Raw genomic sequence first — 23,585 nt, forward strand, 5'->3', positions numbered from 1 at the left:
AAGGAAATTAAAGGCATCCAAATCGGCAAAGAAGAAGTCAAATTATCACTCTTCGCAGATGATATGATACTCTATATGGAAAACCCAAAAGACTCCACTCCAAAACTGCTAGAACTTATACAGGAATTCAGTAAAGTGTCAGGATATAAGATCAATGCACAGAAATCAGTTGCATTTCTCTACACCAACAACAAGACAGAAGAAAGAGAAATTAAGGAGTCAATCCCATTTACAATTGCACCCCAAACCATAAGATACCTAGGAATAAACCTAACCAAAGAGGCTAAGAATCTATACTCAGAAAACTATAAAGTACTCATGAAAGAAATTGAGGAAGACACAAGAAATGGAAAAATGTTCCATGCTCCTGGATTGGAAGAATAAATATTGTAAAAATGTCTATGCTACCTAAAGCAATCTACACATTTAATGCAATTCCTATCAAAGTACCATCCATCTTTTTCAAAGAAATGGAACAAATAATTTTAAAATTTATATGGAACCAGAAAAGACCCCGAATAGCCAAAGGGATATTGAAAAAGAAAGCCAAAGTTGGTGGCATCACAATTCCGGACTTCAAGCTCTATTACAAAGCTGTCATCATCAAGACAGCATGGTACTGGCACAAAAACAGACACATAGATCAATAGAACAGAATAGAGAGCCCAGAAATAGACCCTCAACTCTATGGTCAACTAATCTTTGACAAAGCAGGAAAGAATGTCCAATGGAAAAAAGACAGCCTCTTTAATAAATGGTGTTGGGAAAATTGGACAGCCACGTGCAGAAAGATGAGATTGGACCATTTCCTTACACCACACACAAAAATAGACTCAAAATGGATTAAGGACCTCTATGTGAGAAAGGAATCCATCAAAATCCTTGAGGAGAACACGGGCAGCAACCTCTTCGACCTCCGCCGCAGCAACATCTTCCTAGGAACATCGCCAAAGGCAAGGGAACCAAAGGCAAAAATGAACTACTGGGATTTCATCAAGATCAAAAGCTTTTGCACAGCAAAGGAAACAGTTAACAAAATCAAAAGACAACTGACAGAATGGGAGAAGATATTTGCAAACGACATATCAGATAAAGGACTAGTGTCCAAAATCTATAAAGAACTTAACAAACTCAACACCCAAAGAACAAATAACCCAATCAAGAAATGGGCAGAGGACATGAACAGACGTTTCTGCAAAGAAGACATCCAGATGGCCAACAGACACATGAAAAAGTGCTCCGTATCACTCGGTATCAGGGAAATACAAATCAAAACCACAATGAGATATCACCTCACACCAGTCAGAATGGCTAAAATCAACAAGTCAGGAAATGACAGATGCTGGCGAGGATGCGGAGAAAGGGGAACCCTCCTACACTGTTAGTGGGAATGCAAGCTGGTGCAACCACTCTGGAAAACAGCATGGAGGTTCCTCAAAATGTTGAAAATAGAACTGCCCTATGACCCAGCAATTGCACTACTGGGTATTTACCCTAAAGATACAAACGTAGTGATCCAAAGGGGCACATGCACCCGAATGTTTATAGCAGCAATGTCCACAATAGCCAAACTATGGAAAGACCCTAGATGTCCATCAACGGATGAATGGATCAAGAAGATGTGGTATATATACACAATGGAATACTATGCAGCCATCAAAAGAAACGAAATCTTGCCATTTGCGACAACATGGATGGAACTAGAGCGTATCATGCTTAGCGAAATAAGTCAAGCGGAGAAAGACAACTATCATATGATCTCCCTGATATGAGGAAGTGGTGATGCAACATGGGGGCTTAAGTGGGTAGGAGAAGAATCCATGAAACAAGACGGGATAGGGAGGGAGACAAACCATAAGTGACTCTTAATCTCACGAAACAAACTGTGGGTTGCTGGGGGGGGGGGGGGGAGTTGGGAGAAGGGGGGTAGGGTTATGGACATTGGGGAGGGTATGTGCTTTTGGGTAAATTGGAAGGGGAGGTGAACCATGAGAGACTATGGACTCTGAAAAACAATCTGAGGGGTTTGAACTGGCGGGGGGGTGGGAGGTTGGGGTATCAGGTGGTGGGTATTATAGAGGGCACGGCTTGCATGGAGCACTGGGTGTGGTGAAAAAATAATGAATACTGTTTTTCTGAAAATAAATAAATTGGGAAAAAAAATGGTTAGAGTGATGATGGCAATTGGGCAGAATAATGTTAATGAAAAAACAGCTGGTTATTTTTATCTCATTGTGAATAAAAATCAGTTACTTTTCTCTGAGGTTAAAAAAAAAAAAATGTTCATGCTACTCAAAGCCATCTACAGATTTAATGCAATCCTATCAAAATACCGAGAGTACTTTTCACAGAACTAAACAAATTATACTAAAATTTGTGTGGAACCACAAAAGACTCTGAATACCCAAAGCAATCTTGAGAAAGAACAACAAAGCTGGAGATACCACAACCCAGATTTCAAGACATACCACAAAGCTGCAGTAATCAAAACAGCATGGTACTGACACAAAACAGGCACAGAATAGAGCACAGTGAAATAAACCCGTGCCTATGCGGTCAATTAATCTATGACAAAGGAGGCAAGAATATGCAATGGGGAAAAGACAATCTCTTCAACAAATGGTATTGGGAAAACTGGACAGGTATATGCAAAAGAATGAAACTGCACCACTTTCTTACACCATACACAAAAAGTAAACTCAAAATGGATTAAAGACCTAAATGTAAGACTTGAAACCGTAAGACTAGAAGACAACACAGGCAGTAATCTCTTTGTCATTGGCCTTAGCAACATTTTTCTAGATATGTCTCCTCAGGAAAGTGAAACAAAAGCAAACTGCTGGGACTACTTCAACATAAAAATCTACTGCATAGCAAAGGAAACAACAAAACTCAAAGACACCTACTGAATGGGAGAAGATAGTGGCAAATGACGTATCTGGTAAAGGGTTAGAATTCTAAACATATAAAGAACTTAACACAAGTCAACACCTAAAAAATAATCTAATTAAAAATGGGCAGAGGAGATATGAGGAATTTGAGAGGCAAAGCAGGGTGTTGTGGGGAGTAGGGAAGGAAATAATGAAACAAGATGGGATCGGGAGCAAGACAAACACTAAGAGACTCTCAGTCTTACAGAATAAACTGTGGGTTGTTGGGGGTTGAGGGGGTAGGGAGAGGGTAGTGGGTTATGGACATTGGGCAGGGTATGTGCTATGGTAAGTGCTGTGAATATGTAAGCCTGATGATTCACAGACTTGTAGCCCTGGGGCAAATAGTACATTATATGTTAATAAAAATGATTTTTTAAGAAATGGGCAAAAGACCCGAATAGACATCTGTCCAAAGAAGACATACACATGGCCAACAGACACATTAAAAGATGCTCAGCATCACTAATCATCAGGGAAATGCAAATCAAAAATACAGTGAGGTATCATCTGACATCGGTCAGAATGGCTAACATCAAAAAATGAAACAAGATGGGATTGGGAGGGAGACAAACCACAGGTGACTCTTAATCTCACAAAACAAACTGAAGGTTGCTGGGGGGAGGGGGGTTGGGAAAAGGGGGGTGGGGTTATGGAAATTGGGAAGGGTATGTGCTTTGGTGAGTGCTGTGAAGTGTGTAAACCTGGCGATTCACAGACCTGTACCCCTGGGGATAAAAATATATGTTTATAAAAAATTAAAAATTAAAAAAAAAAGTACAAGAGACTAGTGTTGACAAGGATGAGGAAGAAAAGGAACCCTCATGCATGTTGGTGAGAATGCAAACTGGTATAATCCACTTTGAAAATAGTTTGGAAGTTCCTCAAAAAGTTAAAAATAGAATAACCATGAGTCTGTATACATACACACACACACACATACAGACACGGGACTAATACTCAGCAATAAAAAAGAATGGAATCTTGCCTTTTGCAACAAGGTGGATGAATCTAGAGAGTATAATGCAAATAAGCAAAGTAAGCCAGTCAGAGAAAGACCAATATCATGCTTTCACTCATATGCAGAATTTAAAAAAACAAATGAACAAAGAAAAAGAGACAAACCTAAAAACAGACTCTTAACTATTAATAATGAATAGATGGCTATCAAAGGGGAGGTGGGGGGAATGGGTAAAATATGTGAAGGACATTAAGAGTACACTTATGATGAGCAGTTAGAATTGTTAACTATATTGTATATGTGAAACTAATATAACACTGGATGTTAATTAGATTGGAATTTTTTTTAATTAAAATTAAGAAACACATATATAAACAAGCAAGCAAGCATAAAAGCCAGCCAGCCAGCTAGCTAGCTTCTCAGGGGCTAAGGCATTTAAGCTTGTGGGATAGGATGCTGGAAGCATTTGAAGAAATTGTCTGTAATCACAGGTTCAAAGGGTGGCAGAAATTAACCTCATATGTTAAGCAGGAAAAAAAGTATTTTGCCCTAATAGAAACTGACAGTAATCGCTGTAGTGTTTCCCCTTTATCAATTCTCATTGGCCATTTCAGAAGAATTCATTTGGCCGAGGCCAGGGTAGAATGCTACATTATTCTTAATGCGTGGCTCATCCGTAAGTGGTAGTCACCTTCAATAAAGACAACATCATAAATAAAGAACTGTCAGTTCCATTTAGGGACAACTGGGATTCAGGGGCAGTGTCCTGGTGGGCAGTCAGACAATATAGGGGAAGTAGTGTCTTCATCAGTTATTGGCATCCCAAGAGGAACCTGGGATAGAATGGGGTTAGAATGCTGTGATGGGCAAAAAATGGTTAAGCTGAGAAACAATACTCTCACTGGTTAACTTATTTAAAATACTACAGTGTATATAATGACTGACTCTAGACTACTGAACTTTGCTTGTAACAACTATTTTTAAAACTCTGCATTTGGTACATTGCTCTTATACTCCTCTTTTTTTCTACTATTTCTTTTCTCTTCAGCACTATCTGTCATGACATCTAAAAACTTGTGTTCAACTTTGTTAGAACCCAGTGTAAAGTATTAGTAAACAGACTTGGTGAGGACCTGAGAGGCAAATTACGGATGACTTCTGGCTAACTATACTTTAGCAGCTCAGCAGGGTTTTTTGTTTTTACTTTTCCACCCAATTCTTAAAATCTCAGCTATTTGCTGAAAATTGAAGTTGCCCCAAAAGTACTGAGACTTTTGTGAATTAGTAGACTCTATAGAGTTTTTTCTTTTCAAGAGTTCTAAAAACTAAGTTGTCTCTTGTGGGGTCTATATTAACCAAATTATTAAATTAAAATGATAAACTAAAAACGAGTTCTCTTTAAACTTTACAGAAAAAAAGGACTTAAGGAAACTGAAGGAAAAGGCTTTAAAAGAAACGCTTCAATAAATTAATAAACTAGTAAAGCTTTTTTAAAAATGAGCTCTTTAAAACAATAAAATTTTATAATTCTGGGATTATGCTACAAGTATATAGTATATCAAATTTTAGACAAAATGATTAAAAGGGAAGATAAAGGTAAATTTTTCAGAGAATTTAACTCTCCAGATAGTTATAATGTATTTAACTCTATGATTTAATCCCTAGTTATAAATCCTATAGACAGCATACACAGAATACTGAATTTCTTAATTTAATAATTCTGTAGTACCATTTGTTTGGCTTTTTGTAGCTGTATTTTGAGGTCATTACATTCTTTCCTCATCAGTTCCAGCTCTTGTTCCAAACCATGGATCTTCAGGTCACAGCTCAACTTTTCCACCTCCCAGTTTGATGAAGGTGGATTTAAATTCCTTATCACTAAAAAGAGGATAGACAATAAAATTGTTATTTCTGCCTTCTACATTTGTTGTGATAAAGGTTATACTAGTAAAACGTAGATAATATAAAACATGCACAACTAACAGTTTTTAAAAACAGTAATATTACTTTCAAAGACCTATGCTAATGAGAATAAGAAACCTACCAATCTTGTTTCAGAATGTATTAATCCCCACTTTCCCTGATTTTCTGTTTAGGTTCAAGTTCAAGTTTGTCAGTCTGAAACCTTAAAATATACAACACTAATTAAATACATGCTAAAACTGTTGGTAAGTCAACAATATTTAAGTCAAGATTAAGACAGTGATAAAAATTAAATGAAGTGAGGAAACTGAAGCTCATGACTCTAATTACTCCATCTAGTCCCCTCAGAGTATAAAGTATGACCATCAGGCCTAGAAAATGACATCAAAACAATTTATTCATAAACATTTACTATAGAAACTCAGTACAACTGGATACTGACTTACCTTTGACATAGTTCTTTAGTCTCTCTATCTAAAGATAGAGAAGCTAAAAAGCCCCAACCAGCTACTGTAAGAGAGCTCATCTCAAATGCCTATCAAAAGGCCTCTGTCAGAGGTCTCATCAGAATGTTCATGGGAACAGGCCAATAGCCATATGCTCCAGAACTACTTATTTACTCTAGCATCTCATGTACACATTTTAACAACTTCAGAAATTTAAATTTAAAAAAAAAAAAAGTAATTGTAACTATTCCATGACAGTGTGCTTAATAGGGGCAAAAGTTTAGTAGAGAGGAAAATCCAGGACATACCAGCAGGCAAGATCTCAGACAAGGATGGAGTTCTACTCCTTTCTTCATCTACTTCATCACAAACTAGCCCTAAACAAAAACCATCAAATTTTCTCTAGGAAAAGTGCAACCTATATCTAAGGAAAAGTTAAAGGAGTTGATATTTTGGTGAAAGCAGATCAGAGAAATTAATATAAGCGTAAAATTATAAAATAAGTTAAGGCCTTAGCATACAGATATAGAAAACTGATAATGGATATAACGCATAAATGGAAAATTATACTGATTCCATTATAATATTTGTAACAAATAAGTGGCATACCCTGCTGAGTCTCCACCTCTGTCCTTAGCTGGAGCAGTTCTACTTCTTTAGATTGTAGCTGTTCATTCAACATTTTCAAAGATTCAGAGTTGTCTTTATTCTAGTTAAGTAGGGAAAATGCCAAATTATATTCAATAAAATCTATAGGTTGATATACATTAATTTTCAGGTAGATGAAAAAAACAGATTTAGGCCTTTATAAAAGCAAGGTGGGATGATGAACCCAGTTTTTCACTAATTTCCTTTTTTCTTTTTCAATCTTAGGAAATACTAGTCATTAGCTTTTTTTCTTAAAAACACATTGACAAATTCTACCATGTCATGATTTTCCAAAATAAGTTAGTGGTGTTAGATATATTTAATTCTTAAACATCATCACATACTATGTATTTATTTTGTACAGAAATAAGCTATAAATATCACCATTAAAAATTCCTATTTTTGGGGTGCCTGGGTGGCTCAGTGGGTTAAAAAGCCTCTACCTTCAACTCAGGTCATGATCCCGGGATCCTGGGATCAAGCCCCGCATCGGGCTCTCTGCTCAGCAGGGAGCCTGCTTCACCCTCTCTCTCTCTGCCTGCCTCTCTGCCTAGTTGTGATCTTTGTCTGTCAAATAAATAAAATCTTAAAAAAAAAAAATTCCTATTTTTGCCTTCAGGATGTATATTTTCAATTTTTTATTTAATAAATGTTAAATATCTTTCTTATTTCTAATTTTAAACTCCGTGAAGAAAACTCATTTGCAATATATAGAAACTGTTTTCAAACCAACTTACCATTTTATCCAATTTGCTTTTCAAATTATCTCTATCAATGCAAACCTCTCGATATGCATGATAGGCCTTATTTACTTGTTCACGTCCCACAGAATTTGTTTCGTCATCTAATCGAGCTCCTATAAGCTAATGGTATAAAATTAGAAGGGAAAGCTCAAAGGACGTACTCTATGAAACAAACATAAAAAAAGCCGCCAGTCTTCTGATGGCTCCACACCTTACTTTTCTTTGTAATGCAGGGATAAAGCCTGGCCTATAACTAAAAATAAACATTTTATTTTCAACAAGTAAGCCTTACTGATTAAGAAAGCAAAAAAAGTACAGGTAAACATTTTTAAAGTCTTCTATTTTATGCTTTTACTTAATCAGTATTTTTTGTTTTATAACATATATTAACTCATCATTCTAAAACAGTACATTATTCTTTTATAATACTTAAGATGTTTTTCAAGGCAGTAGTATTTCATTTCCACCATCAGAAAAAATGACAAGTTAAGGTATGCTTGACCTTTTTAAAGAATAAATGTGGTAGTTAATTAAATACTACATTATTCCAGAATAGAAATTATAGGATTGTTGGTCACAAAGTACACAAATATTTCCAATGTTAGCTATACCAAATCACATTTTTCTACTTAATTTTAAAATAAGCATAACTACAAGCTCCAAGATGTTACCTTTTCTCACTCTACCCAACTGTATCACAAATTTGATTACCATTAAAGACAATGTATATGAATATAAAGAAATTATAATGATTTTTACAACTGACCTCCTTTCTCTTAATTCTCCTAGATGAATCAAACTCTACCAAATCCCTTCCAAAAGTTTTTATAACAAGATAATTCATTTCCTTGGCAGCTAAGAATCCATTTCCTTCCCCACTGGGGAAGCTGCTGTTTATAAAATACAAATACAATGATCTAATCAAAAGAAACATAAAACTAAGTCAAAACTTTAAACCTCAAAAAATATAAGGATGAGTGATAAAGATTTTCCAGTACAAAAAGCCAAGTAGGTATGATGATTTATAATGGAATCAGCTATCAACCTTATATATTCTGTAAGATTTAAGAGTATCAGATTTCTGCATGAGAAAGGTAAACAGATGACCTTTATCAGTTAAAAGCATTATTCTGTGTGTTCAAGAACAAAAGAGACAAGTTGACGTAGAGATGATATCAGTGCTGGTGAAGATGTTTTTAAACATTGTAACAATGTTACATTTCATTTCCTTTGCTGGCATATCATTTATTGCACAGATTTTAAAATCCTAAATAAAATACATACAATTTATGAAGGTAAGGCAATCTGAAAAAAAGATTCCAAGAAAAATATATTCCAAAAATATATTCCAAATCCAACTCTACACATATTCCCCATGTACATGATATGTGAAGCATAGTATGAAAAGTACTGGGTTTTGAAACCAGCTATGAGTTAACCTTGGAAACAGTACAACCAGTGAAGAGAGGATAGGAAAATATTTAAACACTTCAAGTATTTTGAATTATTCTTTAAGTCATAAAATATAATAGATAGTAATTACCTTTTCTTCCAAAAATCTTATTCTTTTCTTTAAGAATGAGTTCTCTTTCTCTGAATCCTTAAGTCGTTTTTTGATGTCTTCATATGCAGTGACAAGGGCAAAATGTGAAGCAACAGACTCATCTCCTGAATATATTGAGATTGGAGTCACTGTCTCTCTCCTGTGTGCTTTTTCATGATTCAGAATGCAGATATCATCTTCTACCAGTGCATCCATGACAGCTTTTTCACAGAATGTAAAAGAAAAATGTCTCTTTCAATAAATGAGCAAGAAAAGAGAGATGGTATTCAGAATAATGAAAATACTGTCAATGTTAAAAACTCCTATTTCTTTTAGAGGCAGCATAACATAGTGGTGAAGAGCATGGACCTTAGAACCAGAATCTAGGAACTGCATCCAAGCACTGCTTAGTGTGAGAATTTGTGCTTAATCTCTCTGCCTTGGTTTCCTTATTTATAAAGTATAAGAAATAGTAGCAACTACTTCACAGAGTTAAGGATATTAAATGAGCTGATATCCATATAGCATTTGAAACCAATCTAAGCTATTATTAATAAGTTTTAGAAAAAGTTGCAAAACACCATTTATACAGGATAAAAATTTTAAAATATTTTTTATCCACCTATTTCTTATCAGTATTTCCACTTTAAGATATAAGCACCAAGTTTTATAACTTCCCAAACTATACATTTTTTAAAACTCTTCTGAATACAATTCATTACAAGAGTATTACGGAAGTTTTAATGCATCCGCCACTGAATTCTTTGCATACCAGTAACTGATTGATTGTTGTCCATTTGCAATAGAAGACACAAAGGAATTATTTCAGTATTCACCATGTCCCAGCACCATGCAGTACATTTTTTTATTATCTAATTCAAATTCATCCAAACAATTTTATGAGGTAGGTATTATCTATATTTTATAGGATCAAAAAGGTAAAAGTAAATTGCCCAGGTTAAAGCTAGTAGATATTAATTAGCTCCAGGAGGGTACAGGTTATGTCTGTTTTGCTCATCATTGTGTCCCCAACTTATCATTGTGTGTAAGATGCCCAATAAACACTGGTTATTAAATGAAGAGTCAATAGTATAGGATTCAAATCAAACTCTAACTCAAAAACCTAAGACAAGAAGCCAGTTACTTCCGTAGTTAGTGAACTTACTTGCTCTGTACATCTACTTTTGTTGTTAGGTTCAGCATTACTTCCTCAGCTGAAAGTTATGTTCCTGAAAAACACTGTGGAAGGAGAAATTGTAGCTGAAATCTTTTAAGACCTTATGGGAAAAACAGAGTAAGTGGGACTGCAGGTCATAAGAGATCCTAAAAAATCCTTTTAGTTACCTTTTAGTTTGAAATAAAACATCAAATAGAGCAATCTAAATAAGACTATCAATGGAATTTCATGTACCTTGTATTAGTAACTCATGACTACTGAAAAACATTTTTATTTACTATTCCTTGCTTGGAATGACATTTGGTTGCTTAGCATGTCACTGTTCCAAGAATTTTATAGGTAAGGAAATTAGGGTAGAAAGGAATTTAAGTAATTTTCCCAAGTAAAATAATAAATAAGAAGATATAAACATAGGTGATTAAGGCACAAGAACTATGTTTTACTGTGCCTGCTTTTCTCCAAAACTTCTGACCTCCCTCCCTGTATCAATCAATGCCTGTAAAGTTCATTTTGCTTTATTTCAGACAACATCAATACTAAGGAAGAGTGTAGGTTTTTTCTAGTTCTGGTTTTCTATCACTGTATTTTTGCTTTACTGATTTTTTATAATGGAAGGCTTCCAATTGTTCTCAATTAATGTCAGTTTGGTATATCTAGCAACTGGTTTATATCTAAGATTACAGGAAAGGTAGGCATATGATTTCTCATATCTTAATATCCAACCAAATGGGCAGGATTTATTCAACTGGGATTTTTTTTTTTTTTTCTGAAGACTCTTGAAAAACAAGAAATAAGCATAAACTGCTCTACAAAGTCAAAAGAGATGTCCCACTGATTGTGTACTTCAAGGATCAGAGCATGGATGCTTTTACTTTATACAAAGTTCTAACCAGCTCAGCTATTCATTTTTATTAGGAAATAATCACTTACCCAGGAAGAAAAAAAAAAAAAAACCACCAGTGTGGAAGACAGCTGTGCAGTAAAATAATTATCATGCCATAAAGATAATATATATATATATATTTTTTAAAGATTTTATTTATTTATTTGACAGACAGAGATCACAAGTAGGCAGAGAGAGAAGAGGAAACAGGCTCCCCGCTGAGCAGAGAGCCCGATGCGGGGCTTGATCCCAGGACCCTGGGATCATGACCCGAGCTGAAGGCAGAGGCTTTACCCACTGAGCCACCCAGGCGCCCCAAGATAATATATTTGAAATAAGAGAAAGTGCTACAGGAATTGAGGGTTCAGATGAAGGAGCAGTTTTTTCTTTTTTTAATTTATTTTCAGCATAACAGTATTCATTGTTTTTGTACCACACCCAGTGCTCCATGCAATCCGTGCCCTCTATAATACCCATCACCTGGTACCCCAACCTCCTACCTCCCACCCCTTCAAAACCCTCAGATTGTTTTTCAGAGTCCATAAACTCTCATGGTTCACCTCCCCTTCCAATTTCCCCCAACTCCCTTCTCCTCTCTATCTCCCCATGTCCTCCACGCTATTTGATATAAGGAGCAGTTTTGAAAGAAGGTATCATAAAATAATGAAAGGACTCTTAGTTCCACACTCTTAGGTGAGAAGGATGGTTATTTTCATTGTATGTATAACTTCTGACAAGGGAAACAAGTTCAAAGGCCTGAAAGAGTATGAGAAGAAAGTATGAAAAGGGAAATGGCAAGATGTGAAATTAAAAAAATACCTAACAGGAACAAACTGAAGTGGTCTTTTATGTAGACAGACTACAGAATTTGGTTCTTTTTTTTTAAGATTTTTATTTATTTATTCATTTATTTGATAGACATAAAGAGATCACAAGTAGGCACAAGGCAGGCAGAGAGAGAGGGGGAAGCAGGCTCCCCGCCAAGCAGAGAGCCCGATGTGGTGCTCGATCCCAAGACCCTGAGATCATGACCCAAGCTGAAGGCAGAGGCTTAAACCACTGAGCTACCCAGGTGCCCCAGAATTTGGTTCTTATTCTGTGGAATTCAAAACAGACCCTAACATAATTCAAGAATGTGAAGAATACTTATACAACATTTGTAAACTATATCCAACCAAATGAACAACTTAGTATTGTGCTAAATATTTTGTAAATATTCTCTCTTTTCATTCTCATGACTACCCTGAGGTAGGAAATCTTACTGGGAAAGACAGAAAAACTGGGGCCTGGGAAGGTTACAGAGCTTAGCCAAGACCAGATGATTAGTATATAGCACAAGCACCTGGATTTCAGAGCCTGAACTATTAATATTTTTCCCTCCCCAATGAATCTTTCACATAGTTATATTCATCAAGAACTACAAAACTAGGGGGCGCCTGGGTGGCTCTGTTAAGCATCTGACGCTTGATTTTAGCTCAGGTCCTAATCTCAGATTCCTGAGATTCCAACCCCAACCCCTCCAGCTCAACATGGACTCCTCTACTTCTCTCCCTCTCTCTCTGCCCCTCCCCTACTCATGTGTGCACACATGCATGCATGCTCTCTCTAAAAATCTTAGGGGGAAAAAAAAAGGACCACAAAACTGGGAACCCTTTGGAAGGTTTTTAAGTACCTTAGATGGAAGGAGGTATACTGATGTAACAATGTCACATACACAATATGATAACTGGTCTTTTTAGAACAAATGAGTAGTGAAACTAGCTTATTTTATATATTTAAATCTATTGCCTAAAGTAAAATGATTTATTTTTAAATCACTAAAAAGTAGCATATGGTGTCATCTCTCCAAATATGAGAAAATTTATTTGGATATAAGAGCTTCTTCCAAGTTTTATACTACAATTCTATTTATTTAGTTATTATACTATAAACATGACTTGGAAAGCAGCATAAAAACTGTCCTAAAAATTGTACAAGAAATAGCCAAATTGTATGAGAAATACCCATACATTAAAACACACTCAAGAGGTACCTGCTGGCTCACTTGGTAGAGCATATGACTCTTGATCTTGGGGTTGTAGGTCCAAGCACCATGTTGGGTGTAGATTACTTAAAAATAAAATCTTAAAAAAAAAAAAAAAAACGAAGATAAAATCTACTAGCATCACAGATACGCATGCAGTTTTAATGTTTTAAAATCAGTATTTTAAATTTGCTGTAAAATGAAAAAGGAAACTTTGATTATCTTTGCAAAAATAAATATGAAATCACAAAAGTATCCGAAATATTAATGCTTACGTTACTCTGTACCAGCTGGACTTAAAGAGATTAAAGGCCGCAGGGCCAAAGAAAATGCTATCTTAGAAAGGTTCTGAAAAATACAAGACAGCTATCCCATTATATAAATTATTATACTGAAAGGAAAATTGCTAGAAAATTAACAAAGTAGGCTAGGCCTTTATTGCTTATGTATCTCCTTCACAGTAAAGTATGATTCAGTTTTATATACTTGTGTTGTGAGGAAATGTCTCTTCATGAGTATCCAAAGTTACTGGCCCAAGAAATTTGATTTTCTGGACAAATCATGAAAGCTTAACTGGCTAATACTATCCTTAATAAACTAGACAAGACCAGTTTTAACATCTAAAATTTGGGAAAACTTATCCTACACTGATCTAAAGTTATTTACTGTAACTTAAACTATCTTAAAATAACAAGCATGTGCTTAACTTTAAACTTTAAAAAGTGTCATAAGCAGGGACACATGGGTGACTCAGCCAGTTAAGCGTCTGCCTTCTGCTCAAGTCACAATCCATTTCACAATCTGGAAATGAGTCCTGCATCAGGCTCCCTGGTCAGCAGGGAGTATGCTACTCCCTCTCCCTCTGCCCCTTCCCCCTGCTCATGCTCATTTGCTCTCTTTATCAAATAAATAAAATAGAAATAAAAAAGAAATTTTAAAGTGTCATAAGCAGATTATCAAAATTAGAATCATCAAAAGACTAGACAGTATTTTAAAGGTACACCTAGCAAGAATTGAGAGCATTAACTTTTAAAACTCAACAAGTATAAAACATATTACCCAAAGATTAAGCAGACCTCTCTTGATCATAAAAATCAGTAATAAATACATTCTATAGTAATATACCCCACACACAAAATATCTTTTTCAAGAACATTCTAAGAAACTGGAGATGACCTAGAGGAGTATTTGACAAAGTGAGATATGGACCACTGCCCCAGAATCAGTTGGGAGTACTCTTCAAAATACTGATCACTGGTTCTGGCCCAAGATGGTGACACAGAAGATTCTGACCTCAAGTCCTCTAGGAACAAACCAAATCTGCATCTATTTATACAACAACCACTCCTGAAGAACTGAGGCCTGACTGAATGACAACAACCACACACACAGAATGGCAAGAGAAACAGAGACATGGTACAAAGGGAAGCTCCAACCTGGCCACCGCATACCACAGTGGGGTAAGATATTATGGGAGACTGTGAGCAGATTCCTCTGCCCTCTGGCACAGAGAGAGACAAAGAGGGAGAGACAGAGAGAGAGAAGCAAGCTATGCCTTTATAACGGCTATAGAAAATAAAAGAACCAGCCAAAGCTGCTGAAGTCCCTCTGGGTCAGGAGACTGATGAGTGCTACAGTTGACATTCCCCTTCCACCTTGATAATGTAAACAGAAGCAGAGTCCAGGTGCCCTAGCTGGCTGACCACCTCAATGAGTTTCAGGCCCCTAATCCACACTGGGATACCCCTGGTGAGTGCTCATTACAGCTCAAGCCTCCTTTCAAAGGTGGCATAGGCACAAAATTCAATATCCTTTCATGATAAAAACCCTCAATAAAGTAGGTAAAGAAGGTACATGCCACAACATTATATACACCACATAGGAAAAACTCACAGCTACCATCATACTCAAGAGGAAAAAATGGAGAGCATTTCCCCTAAGGTCCCGAACAAGACAAGGATGTCCACTCTCACCACTTTTATTCAACACAATACTGGAAATGGCAGCCACAGCAATCAGACAAGAAAAAAAAAAAAAAAAAAGGCATTCAAATTAGTAAGGAAGAAGCAAAACTATCATACATGCAGATGACAGGATACTCTATGTAGAAAACCTGAAAAGACTCCACCCAAAATTACTAAAACTGAGAAATGAATTCAGCAAGGTTGCAGGACTCAAACTCAATTATACAGAAATCTGTTGCATTTCCATACACTAATAATGAAGTAGCAGGAAGAAGTTAGGGAAACAATCCCATTTAGAACTACATCAAAAATAATAAAATACCTAGGAATAAACTTAACCAAGTAAGTGAAATACCTGTACTCTGAAAACTATAAAACACTGATGGAAAAAACTGAAGATGACATAGACAAATGGAGAGATAGTCCACGCTCATGGATTGGTAGAACAAAGTTAAAATGTTCATGCTACTCAAAGCCATCTACAGATTTAATGCAATCCTATCAAAATACCGAGAGTACTTTTCACAGAACTAAACAAATTATACTAAAATTTGTGTGGAACCACAAAAGACTCTGAATACCCAAAGCAATCTTGAGAAAGAACAACAAAGCTGGAGATACCACAACCCAGATTTCAAGACATACCACAAAGCTGCAGTAATCAAAACAGCATGGTACTGACACAAAACAGGCACAGAATAGAGCACAGTGAAATAAACCCGTGCCTATGCGGTCAATTAATCTATGACAAAGGAGGCAAGAATATGCAATGGGGAAAAGACAATCTCTTCAACAAATGGTATTGGGAAAACTGGACAGGTATATGCAAAAGAATGAAACTGCACCACTTTCTTACACCATACACAAAAAGTAAACTCAAAATGGATTTCAAGACCTAAATGTAAGACTTGAAACCGTAAGACTAGAAGACAACACAGGCAGTAATCTCTTTGTCATTGGCCTTAGCAACATTTTTCTAGATATGTCTCCTCAGGAAAGGGAAACAAAAGCAGAAATAAACTTTTGGGGCTACACCAAAATAAAAAGCTTGCATGGCAAAGGAAGCCATCAACAAAATAGAAGGAAGGCAACCTACTGAACAGAAGTAGAGATTTGCAAATGACATATTCAATAAGGAATTAATATTGAAAATATATAAAGAATTTATATAATTCAACACCAACAAAATCCAAACAATATGCTTAAAAAATGGGCAGAGGACCTGAATAGACATCTGTCCAAAGAAGACATAATGATGGCCAACAGACACATTAAAAGATGCTCAACATTACTAATCATCAGGCAAATGCAAATCAAAACCACAATGATATATCATCACCTTACAACTGTCAGAAGAGTTACTATCAAGACAAAAAATAGCAAATGTTGGCAAGGATGTAAAGAAAAAGGGACCCTAGTGCACTGCTGGTGGGAATGCAAACTGGTGTGGCCACTTTGAAAATGGTATGCAGGTTCCTCAAAAAATTAAAAATAGAAAAACTGTACAATTCAGTAATTCCAAAAAAAGAAACACTGATTTGAAACGATATATGCACCATGTTTACTACAGTATTATATACAACAGCCAAGATACAGAGGCAACCTAAGAGTCCACTGATATATAAACGGATAATGAAAATATAGTAAGCACACCATAGAGTATTACTTAGTCATAGAAAAGAATGAGATCTTGCCATTTGCAACAACACAGACCTAAAGGGCATCATGCTAAGTGAAGTAAGTCAGACAAAGATAAATTCTATATTTCACCTAAATGGAGAATCCAAAAAACAAAAGACCAAACAAAAGCAGAAATGGACCTAAACCAAGACTGATAGCTGCCATAATGGAAGGGATGAGGGATGGGCAAAATGAAGGGGAGTAAGAGGTACAGGCTTCCAGTTACAGAATAAGTCACAGGATGAAAGGTACAGCATAAGGAATATAGTCAATGATACTGTAATAGCATTGTATGGTGAAAGGTGGTAGCTACATGTGTACTAAGCATAGCATAATGTATACAGTTGTTAAATTCTTATGTTGTACACTTGAAACTAATGTAACACTTGTGTTAACTATATTTCAATAAATAAAATTCTAATAGAAAACAACAAAAAAATACTGAGTGCTAGACAGCACTGCAGAACTTCACAAGTCAATATATCTGGGGTGAAAAGGTCAAACTGAACTTTCAATAATCAATCCATGTAATTTTAAGTCCCTCTCTAATTTGAGAGCCACTATTCTACAGAGTTAAGTGGCTACTATGTGATTTACGGAATTCCAATTATAACTAGTATTCTTAAACATTTATGGTCCTGGTTAGTTCTGTATTATCAATTGGTAAACATCACCTAACTTGTGCATGGAGACTGTGTTTTTAATAGTATAGAAAATAAATTCATAATCATTGTCTCTCTCATCACAATAGTATAGGAGAATCAGATATAGTTACCTATAGGAAATATATCTATATAATCATGCAATTATTTTATATATTTGGAATTAAACTGTTTCTTCTTAGAGGTTTACATAAGAGATGTATAAATTAAAAGAAAATTAAAAACAGTTAAGTGAGGGGTGCCTGGATGGTTCAGTCAGTTGAGCACCCAACTCTTGATTGTGGCTCAGGTCGTGATCTCAGGGTTGAGCTCAAGCCCTGGTGAGTCACCACACTGGGTGTGGAGCCTGCTTAAGAGTCTCTCTCCCCCTGCCCCTCCCCCTCCTCACAATCACCCCTACACTTACATGTGTACTCTCTCTCTTTAAAAACAAAAACAAAAAAACCAGAGTGGGGTTAAAGTGAAATTGTTGACGTTTATTACGGAGAACAATGAAATTCCCAAGAATGATTAAAAGGTGTTCTGGTCAGCCAATTCCAGGAGGAGGAGATGTTTCCACACTATCAAGCAATGTTCCAGACACCAGATGGGTAGCCTACAATTCAACTCCATCCTGGCAGTATCTACCAACATATTCCACAGTTTAAGGGCTTGCTCCCACAAGACTGCCCTCTACTTTGTATGCTAATTGTAAGCCTAGGTTGTTACCTGTGCTTCTGAACATACATATACATAGGGTGAGGTCCTGAACGAAGCCTCTTCTGTCCTTCTGGAATTTGGGGCCAGCATAATGGCATGTGAAATGTTCTGGAAGCTCTCCGAACCCTCCCTCTTTTGGTTTTTACAAAGGCTTCCTTACATAAAATGATTAAATCATTGACAACTGATTAAAATTTCAGTGCCACCCTCTCGCCCACACCGCCACCAACCTTGGTGGGCCTGAAAGGTTCAACCCTCTAATGATAGGATTGGTTTTCTTGGCAATCAGCTCCCACCCTTAGTTGCTGTCCAAAAGTCACCATATTAACATAAACCCAGTCTTGGTAGAAAGGAACTTGTTAGAAATAAACAAGACATGCATTTCACCTTCATTGCTCAGTAAAAGATGTTAAGAGACCAAATATTATGACAAAAGATGATCCTATACCTCTTAATCCTCAGGAAATTTCCAAGAGTTTGGGAGCTGTGGGCCAAGAACTGTGGACTAAAGCCAAATATATATGAGAAATACATTTTGGTCATCTAAATGATCAAATACATATTTCTTATAAATCACAATATTGCAATGATAATGGAGAAAGAAGGGCACAATTTGCCAGATAAGGTGGACAGAAAGGAGCAAGAGCTGTTTGTGAGGCTACAGAAGAGACAAAGGAAAAAATTTTTAACACTTTAAGAATTATTTTAGAAAATCTTAAATTTCAATCTTTACTACAATCAACATTAAGAGTACCCTGAGTTAAGACATGCTATATATACTGGCTTGTGACATATTAGAAAACACAGAAATATCTTCTTTTCTAGGGAAAAAATATGATTATTCTGTCATATTTCATCATCATATTTACCACATTCATAACTTACCATATACAGGCACTAGTGCTTCCAAATGCACTTTCCAACTTCTTAGGTAGGTACTATATTCCTAATTTATAAACAAAGTCTTAGAAAAAAATTAAATATCTTATTTACAGTTATATGAGTAATTGGTGGCAAAGCTGGGATGTAAACCCAGATAAGCTTCCTTCTGAATTTGTGCTCTTAATACAACATTTTAAGAGGCAAAAGAACATGGATTCAGATTTGTTCTAATAAGAATCCAGAAAGGAAAAGCTCGGTGGTAGAAACAACCCTGACCAGAGATTCAAAAACCCAGACTCTAGTCTACAATCTGCCACCTTGATTACTGATTGGTTTACCTCTCAGGATCTAAATTTTCCCGCCAATAAAAATGACAAGGTTGAACTTCATTACTAAGATACTACCTTCCTAAATTGTGAAAGGAAAATTTAATGCAAATATAGAATGGCAACCTAAACAGATAGAAGGAATTCCATTTTTGCCAAAAACTGAATAAATGGTATAGTACAAATCTTAGACCTCAAATCCATACCAAACGTGGCTAAAAAGTTATCACCACCACCCCAGACGAAGAAACTTAAGCTCAAAGAGGTGAGGTTAATTTGCTTAAAATCACACTGGCAGTATATGACAGAGCTAGGGTTGGAATTAAGGACTAACTAGTGGGCTCTTTTCCTCTGTTCTACATTTCCTTCTGAACTGAATCTCCTATTGCCATCATCCTCCTACCTCTGAAAAGCTAGAATATCCCTAACCCACTTCATAGGTTTATTCACAATACAGTGGAGCAAGGATTAAATCTTATGGAGGCAAAGAGACCAACACTTAAAATCCTCGTTCTTTTTTGTTTTTTCTAAGATTTTATTTATTTTGGGGGGGGGGCAGAGGGAGAAAATCCCAAGTTGACTCCCCACTGAGCCCAACTCTGGGCTCCATCTCACAACCCTAAGATCATGACCTGAGCCTAAGAAGAGTCAGATGCTCAACTGACTGAGTCACCCTGGCACACCCCCCACCCCATATTTTTTGAAGATTTCTTTCTTTTTAGACAGAGAAAGAGCAGTGGAGCACACACGCAAACAGAGAAGAGGCAGAGAGGGATGGAGAAACAGAGAATCTCAAGCAGACTCCCACTGACATGGAGCCCTACCCCAGGCTCAATCTCACAACCTTGAGATCATGACCTGAGCCTAAATTAAAAGTCTAAGACTTAACCAAATGAACCACTTAGGTGCCCCTTCACTCCCTATTTTTAATTAAACAATTGGGGCAGGAATGGCTTAACTAGTTTATAAAGAAGGGATGATCAAGTGCCTTTTTTCATGATACTGTCACTCCATCTATATACCTCAGAACTCCAATGCCCTATAATTCAGTGAATGCCCAAAATGTGCTCAGCAACAGATATACAGTAGGAAAAACTCCACTCTAATTTCTATATGTCACTAAACTGCATTAATCCAAAAATGTGTTATGGCTAGGGAATCATAAGATTTTTTTCAGGGTTAGCGTAGGTATGAAGTACAGTCTACTTCTTTTCAGTCTTTTCATAAAGTAATAAATCTCAATGGAATTGAGCACTTACATTCCCTCTTTTGTGTATTAGTATATTAGTAATTTAGTATTAGCAGTGGTTACTCTCTGGTAGCCATTAAGACAACTGTACCTTAATCCAGAATATAAAAATAAGGAAAAAAAATCACATTAGTTCTGTTCATGGATTATGAAAAACGTCATCACGTTTCATTCAATAAACAAAAATGCTCAGTGTTGGTAATTAATATTTACCGAGTGTTTATGGTCTGTCAAGCGGCTTTTAGGGGAGCTATCTCATTTGTTCCTCATAACAATTGGTTAAATCTAAGACCTCTGATGTGGGCAAGAATTTCCTGTTATCACAGGTGGACTAAAAGAAAGGCAAAGATTGAAAAGTGAAGCCAGGAATGTAAACCAGCCAGCTGACTACAGCTAGGGGAACTTAGAAACTATGTACTGGTGCCTTGGAGAGTTAGGCATTACTCTCATTTCAAGAGACTGGGAAAATGGCGAAGAGATTTAGTCCCCTACCCAGTGTCAAGTGAATAAGTGGAAAATTCAACACTCAGATCTGCCTTAATGTTCTGACTTAATCCAGTGCATTTCCCATTACACTATATTCTCTAATACTAATACCCTATATTTGTATACCTCTTCCCATTTTATAAACAATATGGCATTAAATTTTTCCAAAGACCCTGTGAGTGATTATCATTCCTAATTTACAGATGAAGTAGGGAGTGATCACAACAGGTTGGGAAATCAGATATGGCATGTTTAAAGAACCAGAATTTAAATTATGCCGTTGAAATCTTAAGCAATCCAATTCAAAATTCTATAGTAGGAAAAAAAAAATGTCTCCTATGTTTAAGAGGCACAGGTCATTTCAGTCTAGTACGTCACTATCTTCGATCACCTTAGCAGATCTCCAACAACACATGCTGGAGCAGTTCATATTCCAACTTGTATTACAGTTTCAGCGAATATTTTATCTCACTTACGACTATGTGAGTTCCTTGTTTGTACGGAGTCAAACTACCGTGCGTGTATGTAGGAGTCACTCTACAAATGATCAAAAATCATACCAAACGTACAGGTTAGACACCGCAAGAACGACGAATATCTACTGTTAGCCTCGATAATGGACAGGGCGGGGGGGGGTGATGACCACTGCCTCAGGCAGTGCCGTCCTAGCCACACGTCCCTCTTCCGTTTTCGATATAAATGCAATCTCAATGAATGAAATACAAGCAATGGCGCCCTAGTAATTCAGAGTAGGAAAGAAAATAAGCAATAGAGACAAAGTGAAAAACCAAGTAGGGCCTGGAAGAGCTAGCGTGAAAAGGTGACAGGACTAAGGGATGCCCAGGCGCGGGCGGCTACCTAGTCAGAGAGCGCACGGGCTTGTGAAGAAAATGACGTGTCTCTTCGAACTAGCAATGGCAGCGGAGGATGGTCCTGGCACCGCCCGCGCCCCTAGCCCGGCTGAAGCGAGTCACTCACCCCGAAGACAGGTTACGTAGGGCCGCCCCCTGGGCCGCCGAGTTTCGATTCCCCAGTGTTTGGAAACGGACGGAAAACAAACCGGGTCGCCAGGGGTCACCATGGGCTTCCGGTTTCCTCGAAGGCACCGCCGCTTCCCCAGAGAAGGCAGCCGCTCCGGGAACGCCGCGGAATTCCCATTTCTTTAGCCTCGGCTGCGCCGCAAGCGGCGCAGCCCGGCCTGTCGTCTAGGGCTCCGGAGGTTCTGGAAGGAGAGCCAGCCGAAGCAGGAATTGCCGAACTGCTGCCGGAGAAGGCCCGTTACCCAGCAACACGCGCGCGAGACCTAGGCCCGCCGGCGTCCGCCTCGTCAGCGTCCGCCCCGGCTGATGGCCCTGTCGCGTTCCGAGGGAGGAAAGCGCTGTCGAGGGGGGCTGGAAGGGAGGACGAATAATGAACCGCCGGAAGTGCGGCTTCCGCCGTCCTCAGGCTGGGCTCCGAGGCCACAAGAGCAAACCGGAACTCGGTCCGCAGGGAGCTGAGAGGGCGTTCTCGAAGCCGGGGCTTTGAAGGGTGGGGGGAAGGGGAAGGTGGGCGCGGCGTACTACGTGTCCCGTGAGTCTCCGCGGCTGGGCGGGACCGCGTCGACGCGAGAAGGCGGAGGCGGAGCTGGAGTTGGGTAAGCGCTCGACTAGTCTCTGAGGCGGTTGGATTGCTGGCTTGTTTTTTGGCCTTCTTCCAGCGCATTCCTTTCTCTCGGCGTCCGCTTGGGGGTCCCCGAGCGTCTGTGGTGTATGTTGGATCCGCTCAGTGTTTATATCGCTGTGGCCGGGAGCTGGGAAACTAACGACGCCTTAGGGGCTGACGGAAGGAAGCTGTTAAGGCTTCCCACCTCCGTTTCCCGGGCGCTGCTGTAAACTTCAGGCCAGCATTTGAAACACGAGCTCGGCGAATTACTCAGGGCAGCATAGTTATTCGGCACAGTGCTCTTTAAAAAACAAACAAACAAACAACAAAAAAAAACCCTACATAAGTGAGTTTAGGGCAAAGCTTTGGGATTTGCGGATGGTACCCGGCGGCCCTAGATTTTCTACCGTCTTTAGTAATTTCTAGATGATAGGCCTGAGCTGTGAAGTCACGAGTAGTTGAACTCGTCACTGTCTCTGGAGGTCGCAGCCACGTGAAACCCCTCAAGCTCCAGGGCTGTTTCTGATTTAAAAAAATAAATGAGAAAACGGTAATTGTTGTCAACTTATCCTCATTTACTGCCAGTGCGCAAAAAAGACCCCCCTCGCCACCCTCTTACATAGTATTTTGTCAACTAAGACTGGAATATTGTTTAAATAAGTGTTCTCTTGGAAGGTGTTTTACATCGCGTTTTAATTCATCAGCCCACCGGGTAG

The 23,585-nt window shown here is 37.8% G+C and overlaps 1 protein-coding gene across 3 annotated transcripts in view; it reads right to left on the reverse strand.

Annotated features, from left to right (window-relative positions):
* The window catches only part of AZI2 (5-azacytidine induced 2), a 42,810-nt gene extending 20,201 nt beyond the window's left edge, over nt 1–22,609 (reverse strand). Inside the window, exons 1-6 of one of the 3 annotated variants that reach the window (XM_044252601.1) lie at nt 22,204–22,265; nt 10,360–10,433; nt 9,195–9,415; nt 7,646–7,771; nt 6,870–6,969; nt 5,621–5,769 (exon numbers count right to left, since the gene is read on the reverse strand). In XM_044252601.1, the coding sequence (XP_044108536.1) occupies nt 5,621–5,769; nt 6,870–6,969; nt 7,646–7,771; nt 9,195–9,415; nt 10,360–10,372 (609 nt within the window). In that variant the 5' untranslated portion in view covers nt 10,373–10,433; nt 22,204–22,265. Of the gene's footprint in view, nt 1–5,620; nt 5,770–6,869; nt 6,970–7,645; nt 7,772–9,194; nt 9,416–10,359; nt 10,434–22,203 lie in introns of those variants that run through there. The other 2 variants (XM_044252600.1, XM_044252602.1) reach the window with 2 other exon arrangements.
* Between the last annotated feature and the right edge of the window lie 976 nt (nt 22,610–23,585).

Source organism: Neovison vison, chromosome 6 (genome assembly GCF_020171115.1).
Source record: "Neovison vison isolate M4711 chromosome 6, ASM_NN_V1, whole genome shotgun sequence".
Lineage (NCBI taxonomy): Eukaryota > Metazoa > Chordata > Mammalia > Carnivora > Mustelidae > Neogale > Neogale vison.